Source organism: Rhinopithecus roxellana, chromosome 3 (genome assembly GCF_007565055.1).
Source record: "Rhinopithecus roxellana isolate Shanxi Qingling chromosome 3, ASM756505v1, whole genome shotgun sequence".
In the NCBI taxonomy this organism is placed as follows: Eukaryota; Metazoa; Chordata; class Mammalia; order Primates; family Cercopithecidae; genus Rhinopithecus; species Rhinopithecus roxellana.
This window is the reverse complement of record NC_044551.1, coordinates 152,885,252-152,903,806: the sequence shown is the minus strand read 5'-3', so window position 1 is coordinate 152,903,806 and position 18,555 is coordinate 152,885,252. Positions and strand designations below refer to the sequence as shown.

Genomic DNA, 18,555 nt, shown 5'->3' with positions numbered 1-18,555 from the left:
ACAGCAGAGGGCAGAAAACTGGTCATACAACAGCATGTGTCCCAGGAACTGGCCTGGCCCTGCCCGGGGCTCATTCAGGAAGGGAGGAGGGAGCAGCTGATGTCCTGCACTTGGTACACTGAGTGACAGGTAGAGTGACTTGAGTAGGAATACATAGGAGGCTATCATGAAACAATCCCCTGTCGTCCAGCCTGGAAAGACTCAGAACCATCAAGATTAGAGAATTATCAGGCTTCCCAAGGGCAGGGGCCATGGCCATCTTGTTCACTGTGTCCTCCATTCCTAAAAGTTCTTGGTACCCGGTAACAATAGGCATTTAATATATGTCTGGTGGATGGATGGATGACTGTCTGCCAATGGTATTAGGTTTGTGCTAACCAGCTGCCAAGACCTGGCACATTTGGGTTACACACGTTATTTCTAATGCTTGAGCCAATGTCTATACCCTTATTTTGCATTTATGTCTCACAATATCAAAATACTGGTAATAAGAATATTTATAACTTTAAGAATTCAAAGGTTAAAATTTAAAATTAGTAACCCTAAATCTTGAGTGTATTTTGAGTATAAAACAATACACAAATGAAAGCATCAAGTAAAAACAAAATATGGGCAAAATAGATGTTATACATACATCAGCATTATAATATAAATTCACAGGAGCTAAACTGAATTTTAAAGTGTCATTTTAAAATAATTATGTAAAAATAAAATATAAAATGTGATTCTGAAAAGTAAATAACTCATGACTGAATTACATTCACATTTCTCTGAAAGAGAAATTTAGAAAATTTAGAATTATAAAGGGATAGTTCTAAGTAAGCTCCAAATAGTTCCCTCTGATTCCTTCATCTGCCTGCAATTGACCTAATATTTTATTTGATAATATGAGGGAATCTCTTTGAAAAATGTATGACCACTACACCCCATCCCTGTTCCATCAACCTAGGACCACCATTTTTGTACTGGTCAGACACTGTGGTTTATATTTAAAGAAAACATTCCCACTCTGTCTTTTTTCATTTAATTAAATATAAATACAGATTCCCATGCAGAATTCCTGTATCAATATTAATACCTTTGGTTGTGTGTTCTCCTTGTTGATAAAGTTTCTGAACTAGAGTAAGAATTATTCATGCAAGAAAAACTGCTTTTAATGATAATCAAGTTTCTCTACCTTAGAGTCACAGAAAGTAGATGAATACTCTGTAAGGGAGCACATCTTTAGTTGATTAAAAAATCTGATGCATGATATAAGCGATTTGTATTTCAGAAATATTATACCAATTAAAAAGCAGTATGTTGGTAAACAGAAGTTTGCTGAGTTTAAAAATTGCACCGTAAACCAAAAACTGGAACTGCATTTTCTAAACCCTTGAAACCTCCCTTGAGTTGGTCATCATTATAGACATTCCATAAGTAGAGAAATAGAGACCTAAGGAATTAAGCTACTCAGTTCCTCAGCAATCAGTGGTGGAGCTTGTATTGACACCTGGGCAGGCTGACTCAGAGCCTGTGCATGTTCCCAACCCTATGAACGTTTGCAACCAAGGCACAGCATAGCCACCAGCAAGGCCTGCAGAGTTGTGGAACCAACTTGGGAACATTATCCAGTCAGAACTCAGGCTCAGGGAACTGCTGCTCTTCCTAGTAAGATGTCAGTGTCAGGTAGGATTTTGTCATGGGACTTGAAATCCTAATTAGGTCCTTCAGCAAAGAGATTGTTTAAATGGAGTCTGCACTTTTCAAGGCTATAAATCTGAGCTTGGGTGGCCTCCACATTAACCTGGATCCTGACAAAGAAGTGATCAGGCACTTGAGCCATCATGGAATCAGCTGCTTCTATTCTTCTCTATATATAGAAAACAGAGCCCAGGATGTCATCTTTAGCAGGATGAAGTTATCAAGAAAAGTGGCTTCAAGCCCTTCTCCTTGTGTATTTCTGATTTTTATCTCTACTGAGACTTGGCTGACCAACAGGCAGAAGGGCAGAGAGAGATAAGAGTTCTAACAGCATCTCAAATGGTGAGTCCCCTGGCCTTTGTGGAGTTGGAAAAATCACCATAATCCCTTGTGCTTTGGTGTTTCAGTCTGATTTTAAATCTACCTTGAGGAAATATAGGGTAAATGTAGTTCAAAATACTATCTTTGATGTCAGACTGGCCTGGGTTCCAGTCCAGACCCTGTCATCATAATCACTTTTGTGACTGATGGTAGACGAGTTACTTAATCTCTCTGTCTAAGGCCTCCATATTTAAAACAGAGATTTACCAACTCCACCTTAAAGAACTGATGTGAGGGTTAAATAATATAATGACTGGTAAGCACAGGGCCTGACACAGAATAGTGCTCAACAAATATCAGTGATTCCTTATTGTTAAATAAATATTTTCTGGATCAATGCCAGTTTACAGTGGTACATGGCATACATAAAAATTAAATAATCCTCATCTAATCCAAGAGATAATCTTCAAACCTTATTTTGGACTCATATTTCAATCTTTTCCTACACAAGAAGATGAGTACCTGGTTTAGCTTTTATGCCCTTTTCCTGCCTGCCTTTTAGTGTTACACTAAAAGTGATGAAGACACTTAGGTATTCATCAGACCCTGAGTAACAGGATTTGTTACATTTAGAAATTATTCTAGGATGATGAGAAAATCATGGAGAAAATCTTAGGGGATTCAAAACACTCAGTTTATCAATCACTCAACAGAAGTTTATTGAGCACCTATTACATGGAAAACATAAGGCTGTACACTCCTGGAGATACCTAGACAGTTGGTTTCTTCAAGATTAAAAATAACAGAAAAGACCAGACGTAGTCATAAGAGTGTATCTATCCACAACTTGACCTATGAACCATGATTACCAAGTGAGTGGGCTACAGAATAAGACCCATAGGTATCCAAGATGTCTTTTGGGGACTGAGGAACTTGGTGGGACTTGGAGGTAGACAGGAAGTTGGGTGTTTTTTGTTTGTTTGTTTGTTTTCGACGGAGACTTGATCCATCGCCCAGGCTGGAAAGCAGTGGCGCAATCTTGGCTCACTGCAGCCTCTGCCTCCCAGGTTCAAGCAATTCTCCTACCTCAGCCTCCCGAGTAGCTGGGATTACAGGCACCAGCCACCATGCCTGGCTAATTTTTTTTTTTTTTTTTTTTTTTTTTTTTTTAGTAGAGATGGGGTTTCACCATGTTGGCCAGGCTGGTCTTGAATTCCTGACCTCAGGTGATCCACCCACCTCAGCCTCCCAAAGGGGAAGTAGGGTCATGAAGGCTGCTGAGGCATTAAACCAGAGAGGAGCAAGATGGACCTTCTTTGAACATAGACGGGGGTGGCTACATATGCCATGTCTGGGAACAGCATGTAGAGCAGCGTGGCTATATGGTAAGGCTCAGGAAGGGGAGGAGTTGAAAATAATCCAAGAAAATTTGCTGGACATGGCTTCCATTTCTTTGATTTCAGGTTAGGGCATAGCCTCGGGTAGGGTGGAGAGAGTTGCTGCCAGGTATGGAGGGTGGCCTCTTTGTGACACTGTGAAAGGGTAGAGGCAGTCATTTGGAGCCAGCCAGAAGCTGACTCAGCCTTCCATGGGACTCTGGCCATGAAAACATAACCAGACTGGAAACCCAGTCACATCAGCACCCTCTGAGCTCTCTACTCTGAGAGGACTTCTGGTGAGTGCAGGAAAATGCTTCTACCTCCAGAAAGCCCTGCCACAGCTCCTGCCTTCGCACCTGCACTCAGGAAATGGCTTGCCTCCAGCTCTGGAAGAAGTCCAGGCACCCTGAAATGAGACACAGGCTAGTTCATTAAGGACTTTCTTCACCAAAAAATCATTCTCTAGTCAGAGAGATGCTGCTGAGTCACAGGCACAGTCCTCAGAGCAACCCAACAATTAAGGACATTTGTGTAAGTAATCTCTGTTGGTCTAGAAAATTGAAGGTTTGCTTAAAGAGAGGTGGCAGACAGTTTTTTTGGGTCCTGCTATCCCTGGGATACAGGAACAGAGAGCTGTCTTTGAGAATAATGGAGCAAGATACCTAACGTAATAGTTGATATTGAATATCCATGGGAATGAAGAGCCTGCAGAGAGGCCCATCTCCTTTTGCTACCCAGTAGACTTCCAGAAAGGCTCAGTCAGCAACTGCTGGCAGAACCCCCAGCTGTAGAAATAACCAAGAAGCATTCCAGAGTTAGCTGGGATCAGGGGTGCACAAGTGGAAGAGGAGTCAGGGGATGGTAGAATCGAGTGTCAGACATCTATAGAGGCATCCAAATAGAATCTCCCAGCAATGAAGGAGCTATATGACAGATGCTCAGGTGATCAAAAAATGGGAAATTTTGAAGGCAGTGCTGCAGAAAGGTGAGTGGGGTGGTGTGCCTAGGCAGAGTGTATGAAATAACCCCAAGTTGTAGCCCAAAATCCCCTTGAGCTTAGTTCCAACCCCTCCCCCTCTCCTTGGTTCATTTCTTGGGGCTCATTTCTCCAGATGATGCTGTGAATTTTTTCCTGGTTCATCTCTTTAAAATCCTAGCTCAACTGCCTTTGGGAATTAAGGAAGCTGTTGTTGTTTCTTAATATCCTGGCACTTCTACAGTGAAAATAAATTCAGCAGTCATGAATTCAATCATTTATCTGTTCACCGTGTCTCCTAGCAAGCCACTTTCAGCCTCTGGTACCCACATGCCTCTTCCAGATGTGGTGGCATGCAGAAGTGCAGGGAGTCGGCCACCTCACAGGGGCAATGAGAAAGGAAGGCAATTTTGGTCCTGTGGATGGCACCAGATTTGCAATCTGAAAGCAGAGAACTCTGGCCATGCCATTTACTCAAACAGTGCCCATTCATGAACAACATGCTAACGACCACAGGAGCCCTCCAGGAGGAGTTTTCTCTCCAGCAGGGGATCATGTAGAACTATAAGTACAATGAAAGGGAGTGACTAAGAATTACTTGAAAGAAAAGAAAGAAAGACTGTCACCTGAGTGGGGCTGAGTCAGCCTTTTGATTACAGAAAATTCTGTCTCAGTGTCCCCTCCTATCTCTCCCTGCAGGTCCACTCCTCTCCAGACCCTCCCTCACCCAGCTCCTTGGACAGTCCATCTCAGTTACAAATGTAGTTTGATTTATTTTCTCTTAAGAGCCTTCTCAGCCCCATGTGAACTCCTTCGCATATTCTCGGCTCCAGCCATTACAAACTGCCTACTACCATGAATGTGAATCATGTCGCTGGGAAAATCTAGGCAGCCACATCAGTTCTTCCCTTGAAGAATTCTCCTACAAGTGTGCCACGCTCTAGGCAGGAATGGCCTAGGCATAGCTCTTGGTGGCATCCATCCTTTGATCATTCCATCCTTTTGTGAGCAAGATGCCAAAGAAAAAAAGCCCAAGACAACACCAGTTTTCTGAGTTCCTATTCTATTGTAGCTATAAGCTTTTCTTCCATCAGTTGCTCTCTGACTATGCTTTTGAAAATCCCAGTCACACCCCGAGTTCTTCCTGCCTTTGTTCCTTAGCTGTGTGCCCTTTTGGGTAGAGTTTTCTTTGTGTCCTGTTGGTGTGCTTCATTCGCTACTCTCATCCCCCTTGGGTCAGGGATGATATTTTTTCATGCTTCAAAATCACAGGGGAAAAAAATCTTTTGATACACATTGAACTGTCTTTGAAGGGCTGCCACAAGTACAGAACGGTACCCAGATAGAGGTAAACAGCAATTTGGGCTTCAACCATCCACAGCTGTTATCTTATTATATCATAAAGTCTACCTACAAACAAATAGCATGTCTGAAGCTAGGTTGCTTTATCATAGAGTGATAAATGCAGCTGTGGAAATTAGCAAAGGTCCAATCAGAGGAAGACAGAGCCCCAAGAGACCCCTCTGTTTTAACTGGGACCACTGTCTTCCTCTGAGGCAATCAAGGGAGACTGGGGAATGGTCGCCACTGTGTTCTCTCTCAGAGCTTCTGCTCTTCTGGCCTTCTGCCCAATCTGTGGTGCTGACCTGTCTGCCAAGAAGCAGCAGCAGAAGCATGGGACAGGCTCTCCCAGATACCGACAAGGAGCACATGATGGGGATTGCGACAGGTGTCCTCCCCAGGCAGCTGTAGTGCAGGGAGCCATAGGGTGAGTCAAATACTCATCCTCTATTTCACAGCATGTGTCATGCCTTCTAATCAGACTATGAGTTTCTGCAAAGCAGGGCCATTTCAGTATCCACAGAAGGCTGGCAGTTGAAAAACAAAAGTGACTGCACCCCATGCTCACCCACCACTCCCTCTCAGACTGTGCTATGACTAGACCCCGAGAATTACAGAAATGTCTGTGTGACTTTCCATTGCCTGCTCCTCTTCATTGTGAGCCAGAAAGGGCCCAGGATGTCTTATTATCTGCATCTTCGGGGTTCCTCCCTGGGCTGAGGATAATCCATGGCTATTCTTGGAGAGAAAGCATAGCAGTAATGCCACAAAGAAAAGCCTCACTTGCATCTAATATTTCAAGTAATGGTATTGTCAGGGGCTGTAGGGTCAAAGAAACCTTTGATAGTGTCCTCAAAGATTGTGTGGCTGTTACTGTGAGTTACTGTGAGTTCACAGAAATGGGAAACATGTTGTCCCTTACATTGTGAATTTTAAAATAGCTCTATTTATATTGTTCTTGTAATGAAAAGGGAATGCTTCACATTTCCCAGGAATCGTTGTATATGTCCCCTTAATACTCAGGGAGGCAAATGAGATGAAAATCAGCACATGACGTTCCAGGGTACTCAGTTGATAAGTCATCCCTTTGAAAAATGCCCAGTCTATCTTCTCTAGTCCATAGTGCCCAGCCATGCTCTGGCAGCACATGGGTATCCCGAGTGGGGCCAAAGGGCAGACCTGTCAAAAGCAAACAAAGGCTTCCTCCTGTCATGGGGCAAAAATAAGCTAACAAGTATATTTTTTCAAAAGTAAATTTTATTCCCATAAATTTTGCTTAAATATTGCCTATTACCAGTTTCCAGTTGACCCTGACTCAACTAAACAAATGGCCAATCAGCAACTACTATTTGCAGAAAAGGGATGTTCTGGTGGCAACAACTAAAGCCAATATGCTGGATCAAGCAGAAAACAAAACATTTTGTCTGTGAATATAAAAGTGTCTCACGGACCACATGGGTAGAGGGGAGCTGGGCCCTAAAGAGGTCAAACACTAGTTCAGCCTCTTTCTGTACACCATTCTTTTTCTGTTTTCAACAGACTTGTTTTGCTACTTAGTCCACAAAGTGGAATATAGCTGCCCAGACTGTCCAAGGTGACATGATAACTCTGTATTAAATAAATAGACTGCCTCTCTCAATATAGTCCCAAACACCCAGGAGAGAAAACTTGATGGGCCCAGTTTAGGTCAGGGTTCCACTCCTAGTCCAATTAGCTGAATCCAGGGGTGAGGGCAGGACATGGCCACACAATAAAAAAGGGTCACAAGAGGTCTGTCTTGTAACCTAGGCATTAGGGCAGAACAGTTCCAAGGGAGAGAAGTGGTGTTAAGAAGGGTGCCTGATGTTCCAGAAGGAAGCTACTCCGTGGAGGATCCGATGTAGCGATGCTCCATCATGCCACAAAAAAACTGGATTTAAGCCCAACACCACTGGGATCCAGTGAGAAAATACTGAGGAGTTTTAACACATCCTCTGGAAACACTGTAAGCATTTTTCGTTAGACTACATAGGAAAAGAGAGGGGATTTTTTTTTTTTTTTTTTTACAATATCATTTAATCCTCCAAGATAATGTGATAAACTCTGTTTTGCAGATAAGAATATTAAAGCTCAGAGAGGTTAAATAACTGTCCCAAGGTCACCCAGCTAGTAGGGGGTAGAACAAAATTCACATCCATGTCTGACTCCAAAACCCCATTCATGCTCCATCCATTCCTCTGTGTTCCTTCCCAAGTGAACTCTGCCCAGAGATAAGTCTCCCTTGGTCAGCTGAACAGCCTGAATTGAAGACAAGCATGTACCCAAAAGCCGACTTTCATTTTCTGTGCCTAAGACTTTTCTAGACCCAGTTTGCAAAGCGTGAATTCAGCCAGTCTTGCAAGGACTCTGGCCACAGCACAAAGTTCTTCAGCATCCCCAAGTCAGAAGGCCCCCTTCCTACGCCTCACCCCCACCCACTGCAGGTTCCTCAACCACCCCTAGGTGGAGCATTTCAGCCCCCAGCCACTCCTAGGTTGTATACTGTTCAAGTGCTATCGATGCCATTTTCCTGTTTGCGTTTTGTTTTTGTTTTTGTTTTGTTTTTACAGTTCGTTGCTCATCCTAACTGTCAGCAGCAATTGCTTACCATGTGGTATGAAAATCTCTCAGGCTTACGTCAACAGTCTATCGCTGTGAAATTCCTGGCTGTCTTTGGAGTCTCCATAGGCCTCCCTTTTCTCGCCATAGCCTATTGGATTGCTCCGTGCAGCAAGGTACAGACTGCTTAAGGTGCATGTCGTTTGCGGTTATTTCTTCTCTCTTCTTAGCATGATCTGAAGTCCATTTTATTCAAATTAGCAGTTGATTTTTTCCCATATTTAAAGAAAATATTCCTGAGATGCCCAGTGAAAGTAGGAAACCACATAAAAGGAAAAATGTTAAGACGTGCTTTTTTAAATCTTTTTTTTTTTCAAAGAGAGAGAGGAGCGATAAAATTTTAAACATGAGAGGCATAATTTGAAAGGATCAATAACAGAATTGAGAATAAAGATACTTTTCTTCTTCTAATTATGCAATGTCCTAAGCATGTCCTCCAAACCCACAGTATAATAATTGTAATCATGGTAATAGTAATAGCCAACATTTGAGTAGTTTCTCTTCTCTAAGCCCTTTTCATGGACTATCTCATTTCACAGTCTCAATTACATTGTGACATGTATGCTTTATGAAGTAGGTCCAGAAAAGAGAAATGACTAGTAGGCTGGGAATCAAACACAGCTCATGCTGGGGCACTACACATCCACTGCAAACATCTTCCTAGTTTCCCTGGCCCCTTTGATGAGGTTCTGGCTCACATGGACAGCTAATTAGATTGCAAGAAGGAAAAAGGCAAAGGAAAGAGAAGAGCTCAAAAGGAGTGTTATTTCCCTGAGGGGGAGGGTCCAGTGCCCACCAGTGATAGGAGTGGAACCTGCAGGGGCCAAGCTGCCCTACTGCCCACTCCACCATCCCCACATCCCAGTCACATGGGTCAAAGCCACAGAAAGTACCAGCACTTCAGCTTCGGGGGAGAGTCAGTGCTTTTAAGACCAAACCATGCAGACATTTTGAAGTATGTTTCATGGGTTTAAGATTGTCACTAAAGGTTCCAAAGCTGCATTTACCTAGTGATACATTTAAAAAGGAATGAAGCTTAGGTAATCAACATTCAGTAGGAGAAATATGACTGCAGGGAGATTAGTTCCACAGGCAATTTGGTCAGGTAATGTGGTTAATAAAACTGTCACCAGTGAACCGACCCTCTTGTCAACTCCACTTAGGAGTAACTCATACCAGAATGACAGCTGTGAGACTTTGGGGCTGCTGGTGAGGCCACCTAACCAGACAATCAATGAACTGACTGCCTCAGAGTAGGTGCAGGGTCTCAGAGAGAGGTCAAGCCCCAAATCCTTCTTCTGGAGAGTAGTATTAAAAATGGAAGCCCTCTTACTGAACTTCTACAGTATTCAACCTTACATCCATTGAGGATTTTGCTTCTATGGCATTCTATCATGCCAGGAACTTTCAGATCAGAATTTCCCAAATAATATACATGTAGGTAAAGGCAATTTTTTCTCTCCTTCATTATGAGCTGAAAAAACACAGTGGGTGAAAAAACTAACCAGATTTAAAGCTGGCTTGAAGCTGGTCATGGGTTTTAAGCACAGTCTGTATTGTAAGCTGCCTTCACCCAGAGCCCCAGTGAGTAGAGACATTTAACTTCACTCTCTCTGAACCCCAAAACAAATTCTAGGCTGTTCGATCATTAAAATAACAGCAACTTTGTGGAGAAAGTGCTGCCAATCCTCACTTTTGCTGCAAAGCTAAATGTGACAGTTTCCAGGAACCTGGGACTAGCCAACAGGAGCAAACTGGTTTGCCTCTGACTGCCTAGTGGCCTGGGAAAAGACTCAGAAAGAGACAATGTGCCACTTGCTGACTAAATTGTTTGGAATTCTGGTAGCTCTGAGAAGAATCTTGGTACACACTCAGATGTGATCCCATTAAAGTGTGTGGTTGCAGAGAGGAATTTCTAGAATTTCTTGGGCCTAGTAAATCCAGGAAGCTAATAGTACCTGGGACGTAGGGGTCAGACCTATAGCAGTCTTCTGGAACACTCTGGAGGAAACAGTTGCAAGGAAGTTTGACCCATAACGTGGGTTTCCTCACCTCTGTTTAGATACTCATTTGATTGACATTTGGTGCCCCCAGAAGTTCCAAAAAGACTAAAAAAGAAAGAAACTCAAGATAAACATGAGCTGATCATTAAGCCACTTGTCACTTATATGTACTTTCTAGATTCCAAGTCTGAGCTCAATGCAGTAGAGGGCATGTCGATAACTGAGTCTGTGGCGTGAGATGACTCTTGGTGGCACTGCTCATTACAAGCAAAGATTCCCTCATTAAAGAGCTGTTGAACTTGCTCTGAGGCAGCCAAAGGACAGATAAAACAGTCAAGATATTTTTAGTCTTTCCTTTCACCATTTAGAAAGAAATTTTTTCAACTTTGGCAGAGATATTACTGGGAATTACAAAGAGGTCACATCTGCCATGTGACAAAACCAGCTCCTCTAAGGGTTCCTGATGCCGAGAAACACCATGTCTCCCAAAAGGAGGGCAATGGCGAAGTCTGTTAATGGGCTGGCAGCCCTCCTCCTGAGGGGTCACTGTCTTTACATCTGTCTATATCTGTAATTCCAGGAAAAGGACAATGTCATTTCAGAGATCTCATGTTCTAATGACATTATTATACCTCTTTCTAAAAACTTAGACCTTGATATTATTTTATAAATGTATTCATAAAATGTCACTTGCAAACTTCATCAACTAACTAATGCCCATCAAATTCTAGTAAATGTTGAGATTTCTGTTTCCCGCCCAATGGTGCATTTACTTCCTAATAGTTGCTGCCCTCATTTAGAGACTATTAGGAACATCAAAATTACTTGATTAGTCAGCCATAATGACTGCATCATTTCTTTCCTATTGAATTATCAAGGCTGTCAATTCTATTTTTATATTAAGTTCCTGAGGGTCCCTAAGAAAGACAGTTAAATAAGGAAATCACAAGGCGAAAGGTGTCAACAGAAGTTCAGCTTACTAATATGTTGGTTGAAGAGGATAACCAAGTCACAGATGGCTACATATAATGATAAATGCAGGCCTGGAGCATGGGACAGGTTTATCTGGGTCAAGAGAAAGAACAGTGATTCTGTTTATCATTTCTCATTGTCATCACCAACTTAGTTGAGCTCAGGCAGCCCACTGGGAGAGCAGTGAATTCTAATCCTCGTGGATGCACGGCAGTTAGGTCTCTGTTTGCCTAGAGAGTTCTTTATTCTCTCAACAAGGGATCCAGTATCAAAGGGTCTTTATAGCTGCCTAAGCTGTTTCCATCCTTTGCTCTCCTATTCTGATTTGTAATTTAGATTGTCTGCCTCTTAAGATCTCCGAGCCAAAAGAATAAATAACAGTCATCTTCAAAGGTTCAAACAGTGTCTCTATGTGATGTGGCAGACACCAGCATCATGAGAATGCTGAGGAACTGCACCAGTTTTAATTATAACAGGGAAAGAGAAGCTGACCTCATCTATTACGTGTTAACCATAGCTGTTCAAGTATCCTCAAAATTTGCCCCAGCACTCAGGCAGGAGGAACTGTAAACAACTTTAGAATCCAGCCTTATGTCTTTGCAGTGTGCAATCTAACAGTCCTTACAGCCATAATCCTTGCTTGGAGAAATATAAACTTGTTACCCTCTCTCCATCATCCCAAACACAAACATCTAGTAAGGAAAGCATGAGTGAGCAGGCGGCTTTGAAAGATCTCTGTTTTGCCTTACCAAAGCTGAAATGGCTTGAAAGGGGTCCTCAAACCATGTGGTTCGGGGGCCAACCAGAAGAGTATAGCAACTCCAGCGATCTCTGTTTCTCCACATTTATCTCTACCAGAGAGCTACACTCGATTAAAGAAAATCACAACACAATTTTTGAAGCATAGCCATGGAGGGGAAATTTGTGTCAGGAAATGCAGCATTGGTGCTCTTACATCACTAATGCTTCTATTCCCAAGTCCAAAAGGCTAGTCCAGTACCTGTCACCCTGCTGAGATAGGATTAAAGAGTGCTGGAAGCTGATCACTTTCAGACTTAGCCCAGATTGAGCCCTGCAACATTTCTCCCCATCTCTCCATCTATTTCCTACCACAGTTTTTAGCCTGTGTCTCTCCACACTGGAAAATCAGCAACTTTGAAGGGAAGATCCAACTCTTACAGCTTGTTTTATCTTTATCACCTCCAGTGCCCAGCATCGTGTTGCACATAGATAGCGCAACAGGCTATCTATAAGAGATATCCCAAACAGGCTCGTGGCATAAACACATAAGGACTCAGTGTGGGTCCACCTTTGTGTCAAGTTTCTTTTAAGATTCCTCTTAGGAGAATGTCCTGAGACCCTCCAGTGCCATATATTGAGTACTTCCCATACACCAGGCACTGCTCTAACTGCTTTGTGTGTATTAAATCATTCATTGCTTACATTGACCCTATGCAGTTGGCACTACTTTTATCCCCATTTTATAGAAGAAGAAACTGAAACACTAAGGGATTAAATAACTTGTTTTTAAAAATATATATGAAGCTGTGGTTTAAACCTAGAGTCTCTGGCTCCAGAGATCTGCCCTTAACCGCTGCATGCAAATGCACATGCCCGTTACACTAGCACCATTACAACCTTCAACGCCTAATGTAGACATCTTAGCTGCTGACTAACTGACCTTGAAATGGACTTGATTTAGATCTTAAAAGTTGGTAGGACGTTTTAGAAAGAAGTGAAAACAACCAGATGACAAACTCTGTCCCTTCCTTTACTTTCATTGGAGTCCTACTTTGTAAATCCCTCTTCAGCCTCCAGGACAAAGTGTGGATTCACATTGTAATGTGTGGAGAAATACCAAGTCTTTACAATGTGTAGATTGACATTGTAATGTGAGAACACTGATTACAGGCACCCAGTAAACACCATCACTATCCCACCCCATCATAAAAGGGAAAAATCCTGAGCCCTATGTTAGACATTTTGAATAAGAGTTTCAGGGGGAGCATCTTAAGGAATCTGCCTCTAATTTAACCAGGATCTCGCTAACATTTGAGAATCACCCAACATTAAAGCTGTGTATGATTCTTTTGGGAACAATTAATCCAAGTTTACTTTCACTCAGTTTCTAACTTGTAAACCAGGCCCTTGCTTAAGACCATGGCACCCAGTAGAAAGTGAGGGTGGCATTTGGTGAAGGAGTCTGTCATAAAAGACTAGGAAGATGCTGGAAACCCTGTCTGAGTGATGTACCACAATCACAGCCACAGGCCTGTGTTGTTGGGATGTGAGGATTCACACATCCAGGTCCCACTTAGGTGCTTACACTTGTGGGGGCTGAGAGCCCAGTGGCATGGAACACAGACTGGGTGCTGACCAGTAAACACAGGTGCCCACCCCGGGGGTCCATGAAGGCAGTTTGTTTAGAGGCGATACAAGGGCACTATTCAGTTGCTTTGACATTCATATATTTCTCAGAGCCAAAGAATAGTGGCCAGGAAGCTTGGGGTGAGCCAGAGACTTCAGTTCTACAAGCTTTTATTTCCTGACGTGTTCTCAGCTCATAAGGTCCTAGTAATGACTGAACTGCTTTAGACCACATTTTTGGGCTTCTCAGTTCTGCACTCCAGGCACAGTGGGCTAAGGCCCACATTTTCATCTCTTTTTACACCTAATGCTAGTACCTGACCCAGCTTTAACAATTCTGCAGCTAAGAGCTGCTGGCATGTATTGGTTGACTTTTCTCCTTTCTTTTGGCTCATCTGGTGGCCTTGCAAATGGAGGAAATTTTCCCCAAAGGTAATTTACTTCAAAAATTATCTGTGTGAGTCAAATAGGGAATTTTACAAATAAAGAAAAAGGAAACCATTGAAATGACTGGATCTCATTTGACCTTTATCAAAGTTTTACCAGATAAAAAGATGCATTCAAACCCAGAAGTATAGGAAAAGAACATCAATTCCCAACCTCACTTTTCCTCCCTATGACCTAGATCAAGTGGGAACTGAGCCCAGGGTAACTTTCCATCAAATCACCAAAAGACATTATCAGGACTTTTTATTATGGTTTATAGTAAATATAATTTTTACAGATTCATCTTCTTCTAGAAGATAACAGCTTGAAGGAGGTAACAAAGAGAATATTAAATTCCTTAAACCAGTCTTCTGGGGAAACCCAAAGACAGCTTGGGTGCAGTTACATACAAATTCCAGCAATCAAGTGCCTCAACTGGGTGAGAAGTTGGAGAGGTATACCCCATAACCTCATCCAGATGATCACTGAATATACTAGGTAAAGCCCACAGATAAAGGATGGGGAAAACTGACCCCTTAAGAGTTGTGTCTGTCTCAGAGTTCCCCAGCTTTTTCCAGAGATCCCCAGCTTTTTCCAGAGTTCCCCAGCTTTTTCCAGAGTTCCCCAGCTTTTTCCAGAGTTCCCCAGCTTTTTCTAATACTCTTGAAACCTTGCTGGGATACACAAGACCTGGTATCCCATGCCCTCTCTTCAGTCTCCCCTCTCCTCACGCTCTATTCTCCTCCCTGCAGTCATTCTCCACCTCCCCTCACTTCTCATCAGCAGCTCAGTCAGGACACAGTGACAAGAAACAATGTGATGACTACCTAAGGCTGTCTCCTGGATACGCCAAAACATCCCAAAGTCCTGGTTGGGAAATGGGGCTCCAAGATGCTAACACCATTTGCTAAAATGCCAGAAACTTCAAACTAGCTATTTAATATCATACAAATCAAAAAGAGACATGGTTTAATTCAGTTTTGTACTGAATTTATATAAAATGTTGTATTTGTCCTTACATTTAATCTCTGCATTCTATAACTAGCACATCTGTCTATTGCCAAAAATAATCTAAAGTCCCTATTTTTGTAAATAATAAACAGTATACAGAAATGTTATTGTAAAATACTTGTGGGAATATTGTCAGATAAACATCTCTTTTTTTTTTTTTTTTTTTTTTTGAAACGGAGTCTCGCTCTGTCGCCCAGGCTGGAGTGCAGTGGCGCGATCTTGGCTCACTACAAGCTCCGCCTTCCGGGTTCACGCCATTCTCCTGCCTCAGCCTCCCAAGTAGCTGGGACTACAGGCGCCCGCCACCTCGCCCGGCTAATTTTTTGTATTTTCAGTAGAGACGCGGTTTCACCGTGGTCTCAATCTCCTGACCTCGTGATCCGCCCACCTCGGCCCCCCAAAGTGCTGGGATTACAGGCGTGAGCGACCGCGCCCGGCCAACATCTCTTTACATTTCTGAAGTTATTCCTAGTGTCATATGACAATATGCAGATGAATTCTAACACAAGCAGGGATTCCTAATGTTTGAATATTTTTTAAAATCCAGATTTTTAAAAAGATAAAAACTAATACTTTAATAAATGGGTTCTATAGCATCAGAATCATAATAATGTTATGCTAATAACTGCAATAATTAAAGTGGATGATTAACATACTGAAGCACAATAAAAGAACATTATCAAGTCATCTCATTTATAAATGTTGTGTTGAACATAGTCACAACTGGGAAAATTCTACTTAGAGAAACCCCTGTAACTGATCTTCTGTTGAACCAATAGTCTATCTCCTGGGTAACATTTCACTCTAGGACTGCTGAATGAGGCAGAATGTGAAAGTCAAGTAATCAGTCACTGGTTATAATTGAGTATCTACCTTGGAAAAGAAACTGAGCTTCAGAAAAGATGTTCCTCTTTGCTCTTATGATCGTACCTGGATGAGGGGTAGGATTTGGTGCTTAGATGAGGGCAATGAGCTGGAAAAGTCCCAACTGAGTTCATTAACAAGAGGTTGGCAAGTACTCAATGTGCAGCCCTCAAGTCGATTCCAAAGATCCAAGTGGCCTTTGGATGGGGTGCCATGAGATACAGAAGATGTGACTAGTATTTGCTCCTTAATAGGGCATCTTTTGGACCATTTCCAGCTTGTGACATTTTAGGCACTAGGCCAAAAGGAAAACTTCAATGAATTTTAGAATACTATCATAGAGGCTATGTTCTATAAAGATGCTGCAATGAAATTCAAATTTTTTAAAGCAGGGAGAAAAAAAGTCCTCTATGTCTGGAAATGAAATAATCCTTGAGTTAAAAATGAAATAAAAATATAATGTATAAAATACTGTAACTGAATGTCAATGAAAATGCTACAAGTGAAAATTTAGGAGAAGGCAGCTAAAGCAGTACCTAGTGAGAAATGTATAGCTTTAAATAAATGTATCAACATACAAGAAAGGTTGAGAACAAATACTCTAAGAATGAAGCCCAAGTGAGTAGATTAAACAAAAACTGAGCATACTCAAAGTGCATTTTTTAAAATTGTGAACTTTATGCAGATATTATTTTTTCATATTTATGCAGTTGGAGGTATCAGTGCAATCAGATGTAACATGGTGATTGTCAGGTGTGTTCTATCAATTCTCTTAGCCCCTCCCACTAAGTCTTCTAAATAGGAAAATATTGACAAAGTAAGTTTGGTCAAGCAGCATCTCACATAAAAGTTCAAGAAAAAATGTTATATGGGTTCAGTTAGCAGTTTCTGTCCAAGACGAAGGATTCTCTGGTTATACCTTGGTGAAAGCGATGTTTTAAAGAAAGACCTGCATCCACCTAGAGCCAGTTTAACATGTCTTGCACATGTTTTCTTTCCAGCTAGGACGAACCCTGAGGAGCCCTTTCATGAAGTTTGTAGCTCATGCAGTTTCTTTTACAATCTTCTTGGGATTATTAGTTGTGAATGCATCTGACCGATTTGAAGGTGTTAAAACCCTGCCAAATGAAACCTTCACAGACTACCCAAAACAAATCTTCAGAGTGAAAACCACACAGTTCTCCTGGACAGAAATGCTCATTATGAAGTGGGTCTTAGGTAAGCAAGTCACTCTACTTTTATTCTCTCCTTGCTAATTATAGTAGGACATTATTAAACTCTGACTTCTGAACTTCTTCCTCCCCTCTTCAGTGTACTCTTGATAGACAAAATGGTGAGTAGATTACCAACAAGAAAGTCATAGTCATCTTCTGTCTTTACGATACACAGACCTGTATACAAACTCCAGTTTTGAAAGGAAATGTTTGGGGTGGCGGGGGGCGGGGGGCAGAAATTTTTTAAGTACATACATTGAACATTCATTATACATATATTGAAAGTAGTTTCATTGGAAAACATATTATTTTGATCATTTAAACATAGTCCATCGGTAATCTTAAGAAAACAAGTTCAGATTTTTAAAGGGCATAAAATTGCATAGCTTAAAAGATATTTCTGTTATCACTAAATATTGGTATATAGTAGAACTGTGATAATAAATATACATCTAAAAATTTACAGGAGTAACATTTTCTTATTATTTGTGTAAGCGGGTGTACTAAAAGCTATGAAATTCCTCTTGTAGTGGTATTTTATGCTGCCATGGTGTGCCACTGGAGCTGCCAAGGAAATTGTTCCCAATTTCCTCATTGATTAACTAAGAAAGCCTGTCTTTTACCCAGTTTATGAGAACCATTACTAGAAGGAATAATCAAAATAAAATAAAACTGGCAGTGACTAAAATTGAATGTGGCAAAATGTGTTATAGATTTTTGTAACAATGAGAGCTGCAAAATCGGTTGATTAAAAAAAATCAGTCTTAGTAGGAAAAAATTAAAACTTGCAAAAACTAAAATCAGTGACTCTGTATATAAACCTTATCAATAAATTTTAAGATTTACATCAAAAATACGTGAATTTGATGGGAATATTTTAAGTAAAACAAGCAAAACAGAAGATAAAAAAAGAGAAAAAATCAATATCAAGATTTGACCAAATAATTCCATTGGCTTAATGGTGTTCACCTCAGATTTTGCTTTCTGGACAAAAATTTAATATTGGTATAATTTTCATTATGTTTATATTCACAATGAGTCAAAATGTATTCAGGGTCAATGTGTCTGTGCCATCAATCAACAAAATCACAATAGAACAAACACTTGAAAAGGTAACCTAGCATATGGCCTGTGCTAATTAAATAATATAGCCCAAGAGTACTACAAGAGTAGAACTACTAGAGACTATCCTATGGATGCCTAAGCTGAGACCAGTTGGAAAAATGGTCTCTAAGTTGGATTTCTAAATAGGCAAAGGAAGATGAGATTAACAGTTTTATCCAAAGGGCATAGGAAGGACAACCCACCAGTCTTTCCAGGGACTTTATAAAACCAGCAATCCAGCCGGGCACAGTGGCTCA

At 41.4% G+C, this 18,555-nt stretch overlaps 1 protein-coding gene across 3 annotated transcripts in view; it reads left to right on the top strand.

Annotated features, from left to right (window-relative positions):
* TRPC7 (transient receptor potential cation channel subfamily C member 7) overlaps nucleotides 1–18,555 on the top strand; it is a 141,240-nt gene that overhangs the window by 69,802 nt on the left and 52,883 nt on the right. For 2 of the 3 annotated variants that reach the window (XM_010359895.2, XM_010359894.2), the window contains 2 exons: nucleotides 8,289–8,453; nucleotides 16,982–17,198. In XM_010359895.2, the coding sequence (XP_010358197.1) occupies nucleotides 8,289–8,453; nucleotides 16,982–17,198 (382 nt within the window). The remainder of the gene's footprint in view (nucleotides 1–8,288; nucleotides 8,454–16,981; nucleotides 17,199–18,555) is intronic. The other variant, XM_010359898.2, reaches the window with a different exon arrangement.